This window comes from Herpailurus yagouaroundi, unplaced genomic scaffold, assembly GCF_014898765.1.
Source record: "Herpailurus yagouaroundi ecotype Mexico unplaced genomic scaffold, PumYag 100, whole genome shotgun sequence".
In the NCBI taxonomy this organism is placed as follows: Eukaryota; Metazoa; Chordata; class Mammalia; order Carnivora; family Felidae; genus Herpailurus; species Herpailurus yagouaroundi.
In genome coordinates, this window is record NW_024412391.1 from 14,014,062 (window position 1) to 14,035,861 (window position 21,800).

Consider the following 21,800-nt stretch of genomic DNA (forward strand, 5'->3'; position numbering starts at 1 on the left):
GGGTGGTGGCCTCAGTCTCCTGTCATCCTCAGCACCCAAATTTTATTTGGTTGCACAGTGTTGTGATGGTTTTGGTTTGCAGTGATAAGTAGCGGCAACTGATAATAGTTTTTTTTTTTTTAACAGCTTGCCCTGCAATCTCCAGATACTCATCCATCAGTCTGATCCATATGATTAAAAGTGAAATAAGTTTCTGCTTTAAAGCTGAATAATTGACAGTATCTAATAAATCATTATATAGAAGTTGGGACAAACACCCAAAACTTACAATATTAAAGCACAATATAAAAATAACTTTTGACATGACCTCAATCTCATCTTTTGCCGCAGTCTGTCATGGACCTCAGAGTTCTTCCTTAAAGAGAGAACACGCCTCACACCTTCCTGCTTCTGCAGGCGTGCTCACACTGCCCCCAATAGCACAGCACACCTTCACCATCTGCTCCTGGTAAACTCCATTGTCAAGACCTGTCTTAGATGTTTGTGTCTCTGAAGCCCTTCCTTGACACTTCCTCCCCCCATCCCCCCCTTCCCAAAAGAGAACACAATTAATTGCTCCCTCTGTGTTTGTACAACTCAAGCCCTTGTTGCATTGCAGTCTGTATCACGGTTGCCTGTGCCTGTCTCCCCCTTAAGGCATGAGCTGTGTCTTAGCCACCTTTATAGCCGTAGCACTTTTAACAGGTGTTCAATTAATATCGATATCGTTATTTACTAAATTGATTTTAAAGTCTTCTAAAACTTTTTCCTGCTTTTAGCTTCTACTCACAGGATGTTTTTACTTGAGAAGGGACTTTGAATTTTCATTAAAGGAAACCCTTGTGGGGGCGCCTGGGTGGCTTGGTAGGTTAAGTGTCCGACTCTTGATTTTGGCTCAGGTCATGATCTCATGGTTTGTGGGTTTGAGCCCCACGGCAGGCTCTGCACTGACAACCCGGAGCCTGCTTGGAATTCTCTTTTTCTCGCTCTCTCTCTCTGCCTCTCTCCTACTCCTGCTCTCTCTCTCTCTCTCTCACACACACACACACACACAAACAAACTTTAAAGGAAACCCTTGTGTAAAAAGCTAAGTAAGAATTACAGACTCTTGGGAGTTTGAAGGTTCATACCAAGGTTGTATAATCTAGTTACAATGTGTGAATCTCATTCCCAGTGGAAATGAAAGCGTCTTGAGGGCAGGAATTGTATTTTATTCTGTTTATAGATCTCCCCCAGCACCTAGCACTTATACTGTACTTAGTAAATAACATGCTGAAATAAGTTCCTTCAGCAAATTAGAGGACTGTGGCTATGTGACATCTCTCTGTCTAGCCTAATGGTTTGATTTCTCTGGTTGTTGGTGTTCTTTATTACAGGCTGTTAATATAGGGCTGATTTTTGTGGGACACTAGCTAATTGTCAGAATTCATCTCCAAAACTTGCCAGAGAGAAGATGAGCTTTCCTCTTGACAGTATCAGTAGGGTAGTTAAGATTATAGCCAAATCCAAAATACAGTGGAGTGTTATTTATTAGTTTAAGGTTTGTCCTTAATTGGGAATTCCTTCAGTTTCGATTTCTGTACAGTGTGAATTTTTGTTAAAGAAGATATTTGAAAACTTCCTGACCTTTGCTATTTTTCAGGACTATTTTTCACCTCTGTGAATGTAGATAGATTTATATATTTTCCGTAACTAAAGCGTGCCTTATTAACATTTTCTAGTTGAACTTGGAAACATGACATCTTCAAGTCAGGTAGCTCTCTACCAAGAAAGCCAATTAAATACTTCATAAGAAGTTATCTTATGCAAGCTGACTTACCTGCATTCCCCGTGAGGTCTCTATTGTCTGCCATACAAGTCTGTATCAAACTTGATTATAGGCATTTTATGATCAAGGCACTGATGGAACCAAGGCACAGTGGAGAAAACTCCTGTATACTTTAAGAAAAGGATAAAAGAGCCATTTCTTTTTCTGGCTCAATTAAAACCGTATTGATTGTCAAGTCCCATTGACCTAGTGGGTTGCCACTTTGCACGTATTACCATTACTGGCAGTCCCACTGTAATGTGGAACAGTCTTGCCACATCATCGACACATTTACTAAGATAGATAACAGCTAAGGTTCAGTGTTAACCTTTATTATCAGGCTGTATAAGAAACTGGCACCAAAATAGTATGGTATTGGCATAAAAACAGACAAATAGACCAATAGAATAGTATCAGTAGCCCAGAAATAAACCAAATCGTATATGGTCAGCTAATATTTGACAGGAGAGCCAAGAATATTCCGTGAAGAAAAGACAGTCTCTTTAATAAATGGTGCTGGGATAATTGGATATTCATATGTAAAAGAAAAAACTAATATCTTACGCCACTCACAAAAATTGACCCAAAATGGATTAAAGACTTAAATGCAAGACCTGCATTCATGAAAATCCTAGAAGAAAACATGGGAGCAAATCTCTTTGACACGGGTCTTGATAATGACAGCACAAGCAACAAAATGAAAACCAAGTGGACCTCCTTCAAACTAAGCTTCTGCACAGCAAAAGAAACCATCAACAAAGTGAAAAGACAATCTATGGAATGGGAAAAACACTTGCAAACCATATATCTGATAAGGGCTTAATATCCAAAATATATAAAGAACTCATACACTCAATAGCAAAAAAACAACCCAAATAAAAAAAAATTGGCAAAGGACCTGAATAGACATTATTTTCAAAGAAGTTAGATGAGGCTCCACGTCATCAGGGACATGCTAATTGAAAGCACAATGAAATACCATCTCATGCCTGTTTAAATGGCCATCACCAAAAAAGACAAGAGGTTACAGATGCAGGTGAGGATGTGGAGGAAAGAGACCTTGTGTACCCTTGGTGGGATGGCAAATGGTGCAGCCACTGTGGAAAACAGTATGGAGGTTCCTTAAAAAATTAAATATAGAATAACCGTATGATCCAGCAACTCCACTCCTGGGAATACATACAAAGGAAATAAAAGCACTATCTCAGAAAGATATATACATCCCCATGTTCATAGCAGCATTCTTTATGATAGCCAAGACATGGAAACAGCCTAAGTGTTCATCAATGGATGAATGGATACAGAAGTTGTAATGTGATATGTATAGTATTCAGCCATAAAAAGAAGTCCTACCATTTGTGGCAACGTGGATAGGCCCTGAAGGCATAATGCCAGTAAGTGAGATAAGTCAGAGAAAGACAAATGCTGAAAGATCTTCCGTATATGTGAACTCTTTAAAAAACCCCACATTTATAGAAAAAGAGATCAGACTTGTAGTTACCAGGGGTAGGGGAAGGGGAAACTAGAGGAAGGTGGTCAAAGCTACAAACTTCTGGTTACAAGATAAATAAAATGTGATGACTACAGCTAACACTGCTCTGTGATAGCTGTTAAGAGGGTGGATCCTAAGAGTCCTCATCACAAGGAGAAAACGTTTTTCCCCCTTCTTTTCTTCTTTCCTTTTATTGTATCAATACAAGAAGATGCATGTTGGCTGAAGCTATTGAACTAATTATTGCACAACATATGTAAATCAAACCATCATGCTGTATGCCTTAACCTTCTTCGGTGATATGTCAGTTATTTCTCAATGAAACTGGGGGAATAAAAGAAACTGGTTTGGTTTTTGCTTTGATTTATGAAAAGGTTGCCACATGAAGAAGATGTCACACAAAACAGCACCGTGGCGGCAGTGTTATTAGATGCAGTTGTCAGTATAGCAAATAATAACTAACTAATTAGGGTCATTATCTTCTTGCTACATTCTGTACTTTTGATGGAGGTGGGCCCTCTTAGCAGTACAGTATCTTCCCTGCTTTCACTTGGATTAGCATGTTTCTCCAAAGGTTTCCTGTTAACAGTAGTAGCAAGCAGTGTGATGCTGGTCGTCTGAGGGGATCATTAAGTAGTCGACTTGATGGTTCAGTTATCCCACAGTGACAGCATCCAGTAATTACCTATTGGTTTTGCCTCAGGGTGCACGTGTGTGCATACTCTCCCACACAAATAGATGGAAGGACTCAAATTCTACCTCCTGAATATTTGCAATAGCTCCAAGTAGTAGCAGGTGGCTCTTCTAGAAAATGGCACCTATAGCTTCTTGCTCAAAAGGACTTTTGTCCCCAAGGAGCATAGTCATTACTTTGCCTTGGTTTTTTAGATTCAAAGCACTTTGGTATGGCGGAGTATCTTTTATGCTGTAAACTTTCCTTCCCTTTGAAATCTTTGGTCTTTCCAGTTCCAGTTGCATCTTAATATGCAAGAAAGGCAGCTGTGTTTTCCTTTAAGCAAATATAATTGTGGGGGAAGGCGTCTCTGTTTATCCCATGGACAAATACATTATGGGTAATGCCAAATTAAAAAAAAAAAAAAAAAAAAAAAAAAGCTTGGGACCCCAGAAAAAATACGTAAATCTTTTCAGTTCTCTATAAAGCAGATAAGTGCTGCCCTTTTATATGACTGCCTCCTGCAACTCGCATTTTCTTTAGAGCCAGCAGCTGTGGGGGACTAGGGACAAACAGACGCACAGGAGAAGTGGCCACCTTTCCTTCAGTTCCCACGTATAGACAGAGACGCACTGTGTCTTTTCTGGCTTCTGTCCATTTCTCAGGCAGCCACATTTCTAGTCATTGGAACCTACCTCCATTTGGGTATTCCAGATTATTTTCAAGGTCTTTATGTGCCATTTACCAAGTGAACTTTTGGCAAGGTTTTGCCATTCTCTGATCTTCTGTTGACTTCCTTATCCAGAGAGATCCTTCGTGCAAGTGTGGGAGATGATCCTCTCTTAATCTATGGAACGAAAGAATACAGGCAGAAGCATATATGAGTTACTCTTGGGAGCGGAATGTGGCCCTGGCCCAAGCAGGCTGCATCTAATAGCTTCTTGTTGCCTGGAAGGCTTCTGTTCCTGGATGGCCTGGAGCTATCGGGCAGGCCCCTGTCATAAAGCAGGAAGCACAGCAGCAGCTGGGGAGAATCACATTTGGCCCACAACGGTAGGCAGGAAGACTGTGCCCAGGAAGTCCTGCTCTCTGAGGTGGAGGGAGCCAAATTATGAAGGTTGGATGTGAGGTGGTGTCATTAAGGGCTTTCTGGAGAGAGAGAGACCAATTATATTAGAAGCCAAATGAGCGAGTGTGTTAATGTATGGGGAAGGTATTCCTAAAATGATCGTGCAGGGTGATCTAGTGACTGTTGTGAAACTTTCTTTTAAATGCACACTTTTAAAAAGTGTAAATGCGGATTCTGAACCTCATATCAACCTTAAAAATAAGCACAGTTAAGATCCAGCTTAAACATTAATAGGGGCCTGCCAAGCCCAGGTGATTTTTCCTGGCTTTGCTCACCTTTTAGAGGGATGTGGAATGAGTCAGAAAGGGGTATTATCTGGTCTCTTGCTTACTTTCAGATGCCTTGGATTCTGTATGGCAAAGTGTTCACTGGAAGAAAGCTGGGGCTCTTGTGAATTTCAACATCACGAACTATTCAGCCTTAACTTCACGTCCTAGGAGAGTGCAACACCAAGAGAGTCAAGCCCAGTGCTAGAGCTAGAGCACTGGGGCAAACTTCCATGTCAGGGAACACAACTAAAGTTGGTTTCAGGCACCAGCCCCAGCTGATTGTAGTGAACTCCCTACAGAATTTTGTTGAGAAGGACTCTGAGGCTGCAGCAAGGCTCAGCCTGGAGTGCTGTGATTGATTAGTGATGTCTGTCTTTGGCATAAGCATTGAGAGAGTTTTTCCTCCCCCCCCCACCCCTTTAGAAGCATATATGTAAATCTGTTTGCTGCCTGATTGACAGCGCCTAAACTAGAAATAGGAAAAATGAGGGGAGGGAAAGGGGGAGGAAGGAAAAAAGACTGCAGTTTTAATATCTTTTCTCAAAAAAAAAATTGTTTCCCCCTTTGTTCTTTTTTCACCTTTTCTCCTACCAGCAGGTTTAGTGAAATGAAATACCACACGACAGGACTCTCTTTTGCTGTCTCTTGTCCTGATGTGGCTTCTAGTAGGAGATCCCATTTCTTTTGCCCCACTTCAGCTACCTGAGCACGAGCGGAGCTGTGACAAGCATTTGCAGGGACCTAAGAAATAAGCAGGGTAGAAACAACTGTTGGTAAAATGTCCGTCATGTGGAGTCGTATCAGCCGTTTTCTTCATAATGAATAAGATAATATATTAACACTCCACTTTGATTAGCATTTGTAATGCATGCGAAGATATTAGCCTTCAGTGCATTTCTGAAAATAGTGTCTCATGGGCAAAAGCCTTAATTTTCAAGTAGGGAAATAAAACTTCAATCAAGTGACCTCTTTCCTAAATATTGGAAGTAGTGAAGCTCTATCTGTTAAATGATTCTTCCCTCAGTCTAAATATTGACACTTATTGCCAGTATTGGAGATCTCAAACTGGTAAAAATCTATGGTATTTGGTAGAAATTAATATTATACTTGATTTATCATTGTGTCAATAAAAGACCTCAGTGCTTTATTTCACTGTGACTGTGAATAACTTATCTAATTGTTTTATCTAGTTTGGATAGCCAAACCAGCCATTCAGACCTGAAACTGAAGTTATAATCCAGAGCAGTACTTAAGATTTTCCTCTTTCAGGACTCTTCAGTCCTAACTCCAGCTGGAGTTGCTGGCCACAGTCAGACGGCTTTTGACAGTTTACATTGACCAATTAGGCAGATATGTCCAAAATTTCTATTTCATGGCATGCTGTATCACCATAGCCATTATATTCTTACCATGATATGAAATGATATATATAGCACATCAGTTTTATAAGCTTTTAACATCATAAGTTAGTCGTGTGCAATTAATTTCTGAGCATTAATCAATCCACAGTTGTCTGTTGTGTTTTGTGTTTTTTGTTTGTTTGTTTTTTTTAACGTGTAGGGATCCAGGTGTCTCATTTATCCTTCACAAGGGCTACACATTCCGGCACGGGGAAGACCATTTCTGATTTCTGATCTGGGCTTTCTTTGCATCCAGTATTATAGAAAAGAGAACTTATCTGTCCATCCTTTCCCCCATCCCTGCTTATTGGACTGTGCTGTCACTGCCTGTCAATTTCAAAGCGTTTGAAAATGAAATCATCGTTAGTACCCTCCTATTTCTCCCTGTTCCCGAGTGCCCTTTGGTAGTTAAAGTTTTTGAGGGTGGGGTGGAGGAACAGATCTCACAGCATGAATAAACTGAAAAGTTATCCAACATTTTTAATTAACACTGGCACTTCTCAGCTTCCCGCTGAGGACTGCCAGCTTGACTTTACAAAATGACATTTATGACACTAAAGATACGGAAACTCACTGAAAGAGGCTGAAAACCAGTTTCTGGCCTCTTTGAATACTGGTTTCATGGTAATAGAACTGTAGCTGTGTGGCGTTGATTATTCTTGAAATGCCCCACTTGTTTTAGACACGCTTTTGCTACTATTAAAGCAAATTAAAGCGGTGTGCCATCGATTCCGTTGAGTTCCCCCTCACTGCCTAGTCACAAGTAGCAGCCCCACCACCAGCAGTGGGCAAATCTGTGCCAAGTGTAATTACTTCAAATACAATTCCATTTATTCAAAGGGAGGGCTGTTGCTCCCTGTGAGAACTTAGTTGAGAAAAGAAAAGATATATAGGTTTATGTTAATTATATACCCCATGCCGGAGGTTTGATTTTAACACAAGTGCAGCTTTTTAATCCCTTTATCAAAATACGTGCAGGAACCTTATTTTACCACCACCTGAACACTTTGTGCTCACCTTCAAGTTGTGTGAACAGTTAGCAGCTCTCCCATGGATTATATTCTAAAACTTGTTTTTAAGTTAGTCTTTTGAAAGTGGAAACTTGTTTTCCTTTGGAAATAAGGTGGCAACTAAGAGGTTCCCAGAATAACTTACCGATGTTTAAATGATTATACTTAATCATTTCGAAGTCAAATGATAATTTGACATTCATATTATTATGAGGTACTAAAAGCGTACTATGTGCCAGGCTTTGCACTGAGTGCTTAAACATTATCTTACTCATCTCTACAGTAATCTTAAATAGGGGAAACAATGAAAAAGTCACATCTTAGAGAGATTAAGCACTTTACCCAAGCTTCATAGCAAGTAGAAGGTGGTGCCCGGATATGGACGTAATGTGTCTTAGATACCAGATCCTGTATTAACCATCACCACAAGCAGCTAAAATCTAAGCAGTAACTGTAATATGGAACCTAACTTTGGGTATGCTACTTTATTGGAAAGCTCATTCTTAATTCCAATTTGGATGTTGGGAACATTGGTCTCCCCGACACAGTTTGGCCACTCTTCCTCACATGTCCACCTTATCCCCCCCCCCACACACATGGGCTAACACGGTGGCAGTGAGGAGCAGGGAGGGTACCCAGTGGCTGCATGGTGGTTGGCAGTGCTGTGCTAGGCACGGGGACCACGGTGGTAGACTAAACCGATGTGATCCCTGCTCTCTTGCAGCTTGTAGTCTAATGGGAGGAATGACTGGTCACTCAGATAACTGGATGACTGCCAAGCACTGAGAGAGCACATTGTGTGGGGATGGACTGTGAGAGATCAGGCTCAGACCTGAAAGCTAAAGTAGCAGGCTTTAGGGGGAACACAAAGGAAGGGCATTTAGGCAGCAAGACCAGCCTGTATTAAGACCCTGAGCAAGGAGCATGGCTCACTGGGGTCCTGAAAGCATGTAGGAAAGCATAGTGGACAGAGTTGAGGCTGGAGATAGAGGCACCTACAAGGTCATAAGTAGCATTTTAAAGTTTATCCCAAGAGCTGGAAGATGTATTTGAAGGATTTGAGTTGTAACCTGGAAGTCAAGAGTTTAAAAGGGGCACTCCGGTTGTGTTGTTGATAATGAACGGCAGTAGAGATTGGGGGGAGGGGGGCGCAGAATGGAAACCAAGTGACTACTTAAGAGATTTTTGCGATTCATTATTCTTGAACTAGAATAATGACAGTGAAAATGGACAGAAAAAATAGGTCGATTCTAGATCCTATTTTAGAAGTTGAATTGACAAGACCTGGGGACAGATTGTATATCGGGAGACTCCTCCCTGAATTTGGACGGTCCATTTGCTGAGATGGGGAAGAAAGAACAAACTGGGTGTAGAGCAGGGAATTAAAAGTTCAACTTTAATCATGCAACGCTTGCAAAACCTTCAGTGTAGATAGAAGTAGGCAGTTGCCTGTAAGTAGGGAGGGCTAGAGATACAAATTTGATTGCTGTCAGCACACAAGTGGCATTAAAGCCATGAGAATGGTTGAGATAATGGTGGAGAGAGTATAAAGAGAGAAGAGCAGAGAGAAACATCCAAAATATGATCCTGAGGAACTCCTATATTTTAGAGATTAGTTAGAAGAAAATGGCCAGTGAGCTAGGAGGAAAAGCAGGAAAGCACAGTGTTTCTAGAAGCCAAGAAACTCCTTTCAAGAAAAGGGAGTAATTTATATGAACAAGTCCGAGCGAGTGTTCTTATATGATGTGTACAAAGAATCCTTGGGTTTGGCCATTTTGGTGTGAATCAGAGAGAATGAACGGAAGGTAGGGCACTGGAGGTGGTTGTTGTAAGCATAGTATTTCCCAGAACTATGCTTTCAACAATAGGATAGTCATTAGCCACATGTAACTGTTTAGATTTAAGTTTATTAAAATTAAGTAAAATTTAATGCATTACCTGTGCATTAGTCACATTTCAGGTACACATGAGCACCATGTAGCTGTGACCACTGTGTTGGACCGTATAGGTATAAGACATTTCCATCATCGCAAAAAGTTCTGTTGGATAGCACTGTTGTAGAGACTGTTGGATTTCTAGTGACAATGATAATAGTCAAGAAAGAGATTGAAGATAGGAGATGGAAGAAATCCCACTAGAAAAGAGGGTAGGGGAAAGGTAAGAACTGGATCCATGTGTAGGAATTGCCTTTGTTTTTCTAGAAGAAGGATCTCTTCCTCCAAAGTAACACCTGAAAAGGTACAGATCCAACTTTTACCCTGGGAAGATAAAGGAGTTCTCCCTTGGTTTCAGTTTTTCACAGCAAAACATAGAAAAATGGCCAAGCGTGAAAGAGGAAGGAAAGGGGTGAGATTTGGGGGAGAGGTTGGAGATGGGATGAAATGATCATTGTTAAGGGGACAAAAGTGAATTTACCTCAGAAGTGTGAAAACATGGCAGGCAGAATTTAGTGTCTGCTTATGAATTTATAATGACTCGAGTTTCCCTGGTTTGTGTGATTTTTCTCCAAAACACTCAACTGGAGAGCTGTATTAAGGGACATTCGTAAGGCAGACGTTCATAGATTGAGGCTGTGTGTAATGGCTTAGATTAATACTGCTGAATTGGAACCCTTAGGGAGATGTAAAACTAATGGAGCTCAGCATGGTGAATCCAATCCAGGACATGAATTGAGAAATGCATTGTTTAGTCCTGCAGTAATACATCATTATCCCTTTATAATAGGAATCATTGAGATTCCACCTCTGAAATGCTCATGTATGAGGCTCATCAGAATCATTTGGAGAATTTGTATAGCAAGCTGTTGTTTTTCTGTACTTCATGGTTGGTCTTGTTAATTTAGGTCTCAGCAGCAGCCTAGAATGTTAAGCCAATTTGCTAAATCTTGCCTGCCCTCTGAAAAATGCTTAAATCCATTTATGTAACACAAGGAGTTGAGGTTATATGATGTGTTAGAATTTAATGCCTTCTTATGGCATCAGAACTGAATATTTTAGTTAATCAGAACCAAAAAAAGAAACATGTTAGAATTTTTAAATTAAAGAGTAATTGTGTTGGTGTTTCATAGGTGTGCATGTAGTTCAGTGTAATTATATGTACCATATAAACTTTTCACTTTCATTAGCTATAAAATGCTTTGGAGGTGTGTCCCTCATTTATGAACTATTAAGTAGGGAAATATTAGTTACTTGAATTTATAATGTATTTTTCTTCTAAAACTTGGTAAGTCATGTTACCATGTGTGATTAGTTGTGCTTAATGCTAGAGATGAAATGGATTATCAGCAACTTGACTTGCAAGTTCTTTCTTTTCCCTACCAGTTACATTAAATAATTCGTTTCCCAAATACCCATTTTTTCTCATTTCTGGGACTTTCACGGAATTAAGAGGTTAATATTTATAGTACTGAGTTTCAGAGATGTAAGGCACTGTGTATAAAATCTTGAGCACTTGTTTTTGAGCCTCTGTGTTCCAACCCTTTGAAATGGATTTAGTTCCTATGGAAGCTTATCACTGTGGTAGATAGTGCCCTTACCCACAAGTGAGAAATTGAATCAAGTCAGAATGATTGTATAATTTTATAACATGACTTGGAAAGTGCACATTAGGAACATGTATGTTTGTGCTCTTTAGCTGTTGTACTGGTTCCTATTGGATTGTGTTTGGAAACAACCTTGTAGATGTCACCATCTGTCCTTCACGTTGAGGCCAGAATAGGTAAATAGTGGTTTAGTAGAGGTTTCAGTGGGTTCTCTTTCTCCCAGTACCACAAGTAGTAGCTTATTGAGGAGGCAAGGAACATGAGAACTATTTTTGAAGTAAAATTAGTTACGGGAGATGGAGAAGAAGGAAGAGTCCTGATTGTCTCCTCTGAAAGGTTTGTGTATGCAAGTATGCATGTGGTGGAATTCGTGATGTTGAGCTTGAAGAGGAGGCAGCTGAGGGCAGAGAGACTATTCAGAGGATAGTGATCATAGTCTGTGCATGAACTGTTAGCCTAGGGTGCTGTTAGGGCGAACTGAGCAATGGTTGAAAGTGAAAGACTTTTCAAAGGAACAACTAACAACCTCAGTGACTTCTTGACTATAAAATATTAAGAGCACAAAAGAGCAACAATTTAATGCCTACTAAAAAGTTAATGGTATTGCTATTGGGGAAAAAATGGAAGGAAAATCTCGTTTGGATGAGAAACTGGAAATTGAATAAATTGGACATACCCATTTAATGCTTAGTCTAAAGGTTTTCAAGTTGGAAGGACTGTAAGAGGACCACCAGATCTAGTCCCTGGCTTCAGGTGGGGAAGATTACTGTCTGTGTATTTTATAAAGAACTGATGCCCAAAGAAACCAAAGCTCACACAGCTACTAACTGAAGGAGAGCAACTAGAAAACCCTTTCTGTCACACACACAGCAGTAGTACTCCCAGAGGGGGAAGGGTAACTTGCCCTGGAATTAGAAGAACAACAGGGCAAAGACCTGAGCTTTGGGGATTATGCACAATTAAGAGAAGAAGGAGATGGGGAAAGAGCAGTGAAAAAGATAAAGAAGGGAGCAGCCTCCCTGACAAGGATTTCATGGATGGAGACAGCTTCCAGGCTTTCCAAACACTCATGTTACATTTTCCTGCCAGCACTTTGCCCTGTGACTTAAAATAATTGGGCAGTTTCTCTGTCCTTTTTTCTCACAAACTTGCTGAGATATTACACCAGAAGGGCCGTGCTGCAGGCTGACATGTGTGAAGGCATTTTTGAATTATTTTCCAGTTTACATTTTTGTCTTTGTGTAGGGTTGGCATGTGCGGTTTCACATCCGGTGTCTTGGTGTTGTCTTTAAGTTTCCAGTCACTTCTATGTTAAGTGCTACAGATCTCACAGCAACAGGTTTGGGTGCTTAGGCATCTGGAAGGAAAGCAACCTTCCTTTTAGCAATTTCCAGGACATTCAAAGTATCTTTAGATAATACGGCATTGTAATCTTTTAAATCAGTTATTTATTTATTTATTTATTTATTTATTTATTTATTTCCAACGTTTTATTTATTTTTGGGACAGAGAGAGACAGAGCATGAACGGGGGAGGGGCAGAGAGAGAGGGAGACACAGAATCAGAAACAGGCTCCAGGCTCTGAGCCATCAGCCCAGAGCCTGATGCGAGCCTGACGTGGGGCTCGAACTCACGGACCGCGAGATCGTGACCTGGCTGAAGTCGGACGCTTAACTGACTGCGCCACCCAGGCGCCCTTTAAATCAATTATTTATTGATAAGCAACAACATATGCCTGTAGTAGATTTAAATGTCAGATGCAAAAGTAGCCCTCTTCCTTAAGTCCATAACCTCCTATCCCAGTCCTCTCCTTTGAAGCAACTCCTGTTGCCAATTGTATGTATATTTTTTCATACACCTTATGCATATATCAGCATATACACGTTACATGATTTTAAATTGAACCTGAGTACATCATGAGTTAATGGAGAATTATAGTTGACCAACATCCATAAACTCCTGTTTTTCAAATATATTTTATGCCAGGCTTTCTCCATCTTCCATTAATCATCCATTAATTTCAGTGTATGTCTATTCTGGAGAGCAAGAAGGGACTCATAATGAACATACTAGACACAGCGTGAGCGTGAAGACAAGACCAGTAAATGCACTAATATATCCCTGACTTTAATGCATTTTACTTTATGCATAAAAGCTGTGGTGGGAAGTACGGTGTGGAGTGGGGGTACAAGAGGGTCTCTGGCCTGTCCCTTGTTCTTGTCAGCGTCTCTTTGGATGGAATCCCTGGAGCTTCTAAGATAACACTGCATGCCTGGCAACTCGGTGCTCTCCAGGCTTGCAGTCCCATCTCCGCCCTTCTGCCACCAGCACTTAGTGACACTTTGAGGAGGAGCAGCCCTCTCATGTCCTGCTCTCTTTTGTACAAGATTTCCCGTTCCTGCCACATGATTCTGTTAGCTTTTGAGGTTTCTCAGCAAACAGATGATTGCCTTCTCCTCCTGCATCTCACCAACCTCATGTTTTGTATTCTTTACAGTGGACTTCATGCTTTAACCAGGAAATCTGTGTTTCTCCTTGATCATACCATGTCTGCAGGGACCATGCCCTCCATCCTTCCCTTCTTGCTTTTCTCTAAAGGACTGTTGAAAACCTCTTTCTTCACACAGCCTTCCCTATTTACTAACTTCTGAGCACACGTTCACTCATTACTGTACTTGGTGGGAATTCCTTCATCTGCTTACAGAACATGTTCCTGTTGAAAGTGCTGGGCTTTCTGATCTGTTGGTAAATTTCCGAATGACTCTTTGGAAGAAACAGTTGATTAGTGACATCACTGCCTTTCCTTCTTTCACTTTGCTGTCTGGAGTTCCTTTCCATTCCTCCTTTTACCTGCCTAAGGCTTCCCTACTGTTTAAGGACCTACTGAAATCCTTTCATCTCATCTAAGACCTTCTCCAGATCTCCAGCCAGGTGGAATCCTCCCCCTTCATATTTTTCCCTTTCTCCTGTTGCCAGTTGTACCCTATTGAAGTAGCTCCTGTGGGATGGATGTCTCTCCCCCCGCCACACACACACATAGTTTCTGCTGTGTATGTAACATGCACCCAGTAAGGGATATTGAACTGACCTAACCCCACTGCCTCCATTTCTCTAACTGCCTGTTAGCCTGTTACTGAAATTGTTTCTCCAAATTGCTAGGGATCAAATGCCATGACCTTTAATTGGTCTTATTCTTGTTGACTCTCTTCTCTCTCATGAAACTCTGTCCTCCCTGGCCTGGGACACTGCGCTCCACTGGCTCTTCCCTCTACTCTCAGCTTTGTGGCCGGCCCACCCCCTTCCCTGTCACTTCCCCAGGCCGCTGCCCCGCAGCGCCCCCTGTGGGTTGCTCAGGGATTTCCCATCTGTGCATGCAGCCCTGCCCCGTGCTGAGCTCCAGCTCCGCGCTGTGGATCATGGTGGCTCCTTTCCAGCTGTGGTTCCTGATGCCCTTGAGCAATTTCATTCTTTAAAGACTCAGGCCTAAACCCTGTGTGTGCCACTCCGTCTTTCCTCCTCTTAAATCCGTGTCTGGTACGTTATCTCATCCTTACATTCCTGCTTTCCAGGGCTGCTGTTCTTGCCTCTTCTATACCTGGGGACTGCTCTGCTGGCGTCCCAGCCTAGACTGCTCCCTCTGCCGCCCATGTGGTTTGTTCAGATCAGTTCAGCCTCTCCACGGTGGCACCTTTATAACTTCACTCTCTCATCTGGACAGGCTGGTGGCTTGCCGTCGCCTGCGGAGTAGACTGTAAGCACGCTTTTATAGGAAGTCTGTCCCAGCCCCTGCCCCTTCCTTTGCAGCATTGCCTCCAGCCTAAGTCCCCTGAACATGCCTGGTTCCGCTGAACCTGAGCCGGGACCCACACGCACCCTTTCAACTGGCCTCTGTCTTCTTGCAGTCCCAGCCTTCACTCAGGGGTCTTTTACCCCCTCTCCTTTTCTCTGGAAAAGGCACCCAGACTCTCCTCCTGCCTCCCTCAACTGGGAGCAATCCCTGCCTCCTGAGAACAGTGTGGCACCTACCGCTGTACTGTTTCCTTGGCGCCTTTATTGCCTTGTGCTGCCTGTGACTTCTGCAAGTGTGTGTCTTTCATGTGTGTGTGTGTTTTTCTCTCTCCTTTTGTTTCTGCACAGCCTTTAGGACTCTCTTCACAATGTATACATGGTGGCCACCAGTATGATGCCCATGTGGCTTTTTTCTGCCTGGCTGCCTGGTGTCCCTGGAGATTTGCTGGCATGGCCTGTTGCACCCGTTTAGGGATTTCCTGCTTCTGGTGGCAGTGCTTAAGCATCCAGCCCTTCAAGTCCTCAAAGGAGTGGAGACCCAACAACAGGCTAATCTCTGCCTCCTTCATCCCTGCTATTCCCTCCACTCCTCATTTCTAGCACCCTGACACTTAGAGGACAAGTCAGTAGGGATGACCTTTTTCTTCACTTGTCACTAAAATAAACACATCTGCAATTCTTTCAGTTAAGAGAGCCAGACACATTTCTTCCTGGGTGTATCTGCCAGTTGGATCTTGCTTTCAAAACGCGGTGGAAGAAGGAGCATCACCTCAAGTAATGTGGTGCACCATGTGACTACAGACCTCTTGGTCTTAACCTACTTGTCTTAGGATGTGCCACAGTCCTCACTGAGCTGTGTGACAGTTGTGAAATTTTTAGAACGAAGCTGTTCCTGACTTATCTTAGTGTTAAACGTTCACCTGTGATCACAGCTGGGAAGATGTGGGGATAGTGGAACGTATTTTTATGCTTAGGTGACTCAAATTGGATTTCACCAAACTTCTCACTCCCTAAGCATCCCCTCAGCTGAGGAGCCTAAGAAATCCATCCCAACGGGTAATTCTTTTTGAAAACTTGTAAGTGCCTAAAAATAGGAGCTTAACATGAATATGTGTGCTCAACCATATTTCTGTATAGGCTCCTGGTACCATACTACTCAATTGGAAGATTCTGTGATTCTGTGCTATTATAATAGATTTCATTGATGAAAATGATATTATAAGGCCTCTGAAATCTATATTTCTCCAAATATGGAAGGATTATCTCTGGGAGGTTGTATGCAGTGTTTCATTACATTTGCTTGGAAAGGCCTAGGTTCATTGCAAGTACTCTGTCTTGCCAGGACTGGTGCCCTGCTCCTTGGCTGTACTGGGGATGGCCACACTGGCTATATCCAGTCCTTCCTCTTCTGAACCTGAGGACTCTCTACAGGAAGGATGGGTGATGAAGGGAAGTGTAATATTCCTTCCACAATTTGCAATGAAAGTTGTCTTGGAAAACAACTGCCACAGTTGGCTTCAGCCCCGTGGCCTAGAATGTGCAGCCTCCCCTTTCCCATGGGCTGGTTGGGATGCTCAGTCAGACCCTCTGTTTTTTTCTCCACTGAAACTCATCTGGCCCATAATGTCTTCCCTTTCTCCTCCATGATTTCCCTGTAATTCTGGTGTGTTCTTTTGCTTCCTGGTATCTTTTTACTTTCCCCATATTATCCCCGCCCCTCCTCTCTCACTCCTAACTCCAAATTTGGGCATTGATCCAGGACCCAGTTGTTCAGTTTGCTCCTCCTTGGCCCTATCAAGTAATAAAGCAACAGAGTGATTACAAAAAGCATTCTCAAGTAGCAAAAACATTGAAAGCTGAAGAGTAATTTTAGCATCAGTTGAGAGTTACCACCAGAGCCCTCCTACTAAGACAGCAACTGGGAGCTTTTCTCAACATTTGTTTATTGTTGGTAGGTCTAAAACTCTGTCCTGGCCTCTGATTATTTCCTTGTGGATTCCTACTTGACTCAAAGAGTTTATAAGCTCTAACTATACACAACTACTTCCACCTCTCCAAACCAAGCCTGTGTTAGCAGATGTCATGAACGCAAGTACCAAGCTTTCCTCTGTGGAAAGCAGAGGAGTTCAAAAGGCTTGGGAGTCACCAGGTTATGGGTGTATTCATATCCCCAAGTTCAGAGGAGGTCTCTCCTCTCCATTTCTGTCTCTATAGTCTGCATACACTGTGCAGATCTTCCAGCAGGCTTGAAAGTTACTTTGAGGAAATCATAAAGTCTATTCTTGTTTCCTGTTCACTAGTGATAGATGTCCTCATGTCTCCAATACTGTACGTTCCATCTCTGTCATATCCAAGACTAAATCTCTGGATTTGCTTAGCACTAAGTTTACAAATGTATTATCTCTTGATCTCATTATAAGACCTTATACACACTTTTGTCTCTCCCTCCCACCCATTCGAGCCATCTGAAGGCAAAGATCATATCTTATTCAGCGCCTGTCATAGTGAATGGCATGTGATGAATGCTTAATAATATTTGTTGTTAGAGTAAAGGAATGGATGAAAGAATGAATGAATGAACCAGCCAACCTTCATATCTTCCAATCTTAGACCAATTTTAGTGAACATTTCAAAATAACAGGATAGGAGAAATACAAACCATTCACAAAGTCTGGGTCGGGTGGGGCAAAATAAGCTAACATGTGTTGGCGTAAGTTCGATATATTATATATATACACACACACATATTTAAAGTAAAAGAAATGCAAGGGTGATGTATTGTGTATGCTCAAGATTAACATTTTGTAAGTTGTCTAATTAAACAGCTGTTTTATCAAGTCAGGTAAGAGTAAATGCCATGCTTTTCTTTAGTAGTACTCATAGTAGTATTCCTTATTAATACTAATACTTTTCTTCACCTTGACGCCTTATGAAAATATTTCAAATAAAAGTAATTTGGTGTATTAAGGTGGCCTTGGTCTCACTCACATTGATGTATCCTTGGGAGATTGAAATTTAATGTTGGGCCCTGGACAGCTCTGCATTCCATGGCTTGTAGGTCTTTTGAAGGGACTAAGAATGCTTCTGCAGATATTACAGTTCTTATAACCAGGGGCCACTTCTATGAGCTGTGATTCTGTTTTGTTAGTGCTGTGTGCATGCAGCAGGTGATGTTTCTACTCAGGATACTTGTATAAACTGCTGCTGTCTCGGGCATATTAAAGCACAGAGCTGCATGGTTAACCCACTAGAGTCCCTGTTTTTATTACCGCATTATTAGTGGGCATTTATTAAGCAATAGCAATATTCCAAGCATCGTTAAGAAAGAAGGGGAGAGAGGGAAGGGATGGCTTATAGGTCTTTAAATTAAGGGTCACTCAGACTAAAGTGCAGTATTTAGCTGTAGAATTTCACCTAATGAGAAGAACTGTGTGAGTTTGAGAAAACAACATCTCCTGAGTACATGATTGTTGTAAAGAAAGTGTGACCGGAAGTTGATTTGGGGTCCTTCCAGGTTGAGTTAATGTTGGCATCATTTATGTTCTTTGTCCCTGTAATTATTGTCTCATGTTTCAGGTATCTTTTATGTAAGTAAGAAGTGTTTTATCTTTTTAGAGATGTAAGCCTTGCTGCACATAGCCCAGATGTATCAAGGGTACCATGCTATGGTAGAAAATTCAAATTAGCCAACTGATTGTTTTTCTCTGCCTCATACCTGATACCTGACTTCACAAATCTTTTGAACTGAATAAATAACTATTTCTTGTCCAAGGCATTATTACCTGGAGAAATTTTCTGGAAAAGTTTTTTTACTAACATTAAGTTGCCATTGGTCTCTCTAGATCACCAGATTTTAAGAAACTATTTATAAAACAAAAGGGTTCAGGCCCTTATTCTTTGGAGATGCGGCAGAAGATGGCCCCATTTTTCTAAATCCAGACCCTCGTGGGGTGGGTCTCTGTAGTAGGATCTCACTCAGCGAATGGTGAATTTGGCAAGATGCCATGTCGTTCTCCCTGCAGAGTAGAGTAGTAGCAACCTGCTCAGGAAAACAAAACCAGACATCTGGGAGTCCCATACTGTCAGAGTGGTTTTTGTCCACTGAGCACCATGAGAAGAGAGAGCAGCCAGCCCCCACCAGCTTTCATGTGGTCACATGGGAAGTTCCCACTCTCCTCCTAGGTTTGCCCTTGTGTCCCCATCATTTCCAAGTACTCAGTATTACTGGATGAGGAAGCAAAATATATTGCAAAGTTGGAAAGCTTTTCACTCACCTAATATTCTGCCGTGTTTGTGTTCATCTGCTTAGGGTTTGTGGGGCCTGTTGGTCAAAGAACAGTGAACCTGTGTATGTAGAACATTGTATTATCTTACCTCGGATAGGTGACCACAGGTCCTATCTGTGTATTTTTCCTAGCATTAGGCCTTTTACTTGGGATGCTGAAATCTGGGGTAAGACCGGCAATATTTTCCCCTCTCTCCTTGCAGACAAGTCACCTTCCTCCTATGGATCCAGATTACTGAGTTGTGATACTGGCATCTTTCCCCCAAATCAACCATAGATTAAAATTAAGAATTAAGTATTAAAATATTTTCAGATAGATGTTGCTCTTTCAAGCCTTTGGGTGTATAGGATAGAATTCTGTAAATTCTGTTGTAGCTCTAGCCATGCTGGGCTTTTCTTTCACAACACCCAGTTAAATCTGTTGGTTGAATGGTATGGCACTCATTATGGGCAGTGAGCACTGTCAGCTTGATTGGTTCATTGAACCCCTGGTTGAACCCAGGTTGACCTGGGGTAGTCAAGGTCAGTGGTCCCTCCTCTGATAACAGAGGAGGCCTCTTGGCATTTTTTGTGTTGTGAGGATAGACAACATCATAGCCAGTAACATTCATCATTTTAGAAACTAAATGTAAAAAAAGTTCTCTGCTTTTATTTCATTTTATTTTTCAAATTTTATAGCAAAGTGTATATGGAGACAAATTGAAACAAAGAAAGCAGGCAGCTTTGGGAGATGTTTGGCCTCTAAAGTGTAATTGTGGAAATTTGATTACAGCCCAGGTAGAAGCTTCATTAATAAAGATGGTTAGCAGCTAGTAAGAATGGAAAACTTAGGGGCGCCTGGGTGGCTCAGTTGGTTAAGTATCTGACTTTGGCTCAGGTCATGATCTCACAGTTTGTGGGTTTGAGCCCTGCGTCGGGCTCTGTGCTGACAGCTCGGAGCCTGGAGCCTGCTTCAGATTCTGTGTCTCCCTCTCTCTCTGCCCCTCCCCCGCTCATGCTGTGTCTCTCTCTCTCTCTGTCTCAAAAATAAATACAAACATTAAAAAAAAAATGGAAAGCTTGGAGTTGTCTTTCAGATTTTGCATAGTTAGAGGCTGTTTACATTTTATTCTAAAAACTATTATTAGGATATTGTAATTTAAGGTAAAATTAAAATGAAAAAGATCTATTTGATAACACATTTGAGTTAATACTTTCTTCTTTGCTGCTGCATTTTATGATAGCTTTATTATAAATGATAAGTGGATTATTTCATGTTTTAAACTATTGGCAATGTACTTGATAGCTTTAGTTTTGTGTCATAAAACCAGAAATCCTGACTCCTGGGCTTAGCATCTAATGAAATGTTTAATACAGAATAAAATTACCATTTTTGCATTATGCCATAGGAATTAGAGCTAAAGATTTGATTCCATGGCTGTATTGTGTGCCTGCTTTTAATGTGGTAGATACTGTTTTATTAGACCACCAGATCCCATGAAGGATGCAGTCACAACCTGTTAAAAAAAAAATCAGGGGCGCCTGGGTGGCGCAGTCGGTTAAGCAACCGACTTCAGCCAGGTCACGATCTCGCGGTCCGTGAGTTCGAGCCCCGCGTCGGGCTCTGGGCTGATGGCTCAGAGCCTGGAGCCTGTTTCCGATTCTGTGTCTCCCTCTCTCTCTGCCCCTCCCCCGTTCATGCTCTGTCTCTCTCTGTCCCAAAAATAAATAAATGTTGAAAAAAAAATTAAAAAAAAGAAAAAATCAGAATTCTTTTAGCACCATCCATTTCATACCCATCCATCTACCCATCCATTCCTTCCCTTTCTTCCTTCCTTCTCTCTCTCCGTTCCCTCTCTCTCTGTACTTACTGGTCCAGATACAGGGAAAGGATCCTTTTTCATGCACCTGCACTCATAATGAACAATTTCTGTGCTCCTGAGAGCTTTAGGAATTTGTGGCTGCTGATTGTCATGACATGACTCCTTTAGCCTTCTGGTAGAGTGGTATGAGAAGAACTATCTCCATATTTTCCTCCGTCTCTGAAGTTACCTTCTTATCCTTGCCATTTATATTAGCAGAACTAAAAAGATGGGTAAGTAGTTTCCTCGAAATGTAAAGCTCAGACCCACATCAAAGAAGTTTCTCAGACATGAAAGTAGACACAGCAGCAGTGAAGTCTGCAGATAGCTCTAAAACAGGTGGCCAGGCGTCAGCGTGTCACAGACGAAGAGGAGAGCTGAGTACCGCTTATCTCAGCTTCATTTTTACCAAAATGTTTTTATTTGTCTTTGACCCTTAATGCAGCTTACAAGAAATTATGCCCAGGAAAAAATCAGAAGAGTAACAACATATAACATATCCATCTCTGTTACTTTAAGCACTGAAAAATTAGGAACAGCCTTGATGTGTTTCTGTATTCTTCTCTGTTTTATTCCCCCCCCCCC

At 41.6% G+C, this 21,800-nt stretch overlaps 1 protein-coding gene across 5 annotated transcripts in view; it reads left to right on the plus strand.

The window, feature by feature from the left end:
• Positions 1-21,800, plus strand: part of CHCHD3 (coiled-coil-helix-coiled-coil-helix domain containing 3) — a 286,302-nt gene that overhangs the window by 248,714 nt on the left and 15,788 nt on the right. The window contains exon 9 of one of the 5 annotated variants that reach the window (XM_040471927.1): positions 127-294. The exons of the other annotated variants lie outside the window; for them this stretch is intronic. Within the exon in view, the coding sequence (XP_040327861.1) occupies positions 127-212 (86 nt within the window). The 3' untranslated portion in view covers positions 213-294. Of the gene's footprint in view, positions 1-126; positions 295-21,800 lie in introns of those variants that run through there. 5 annotated transcript variants of the gene reach the window in all.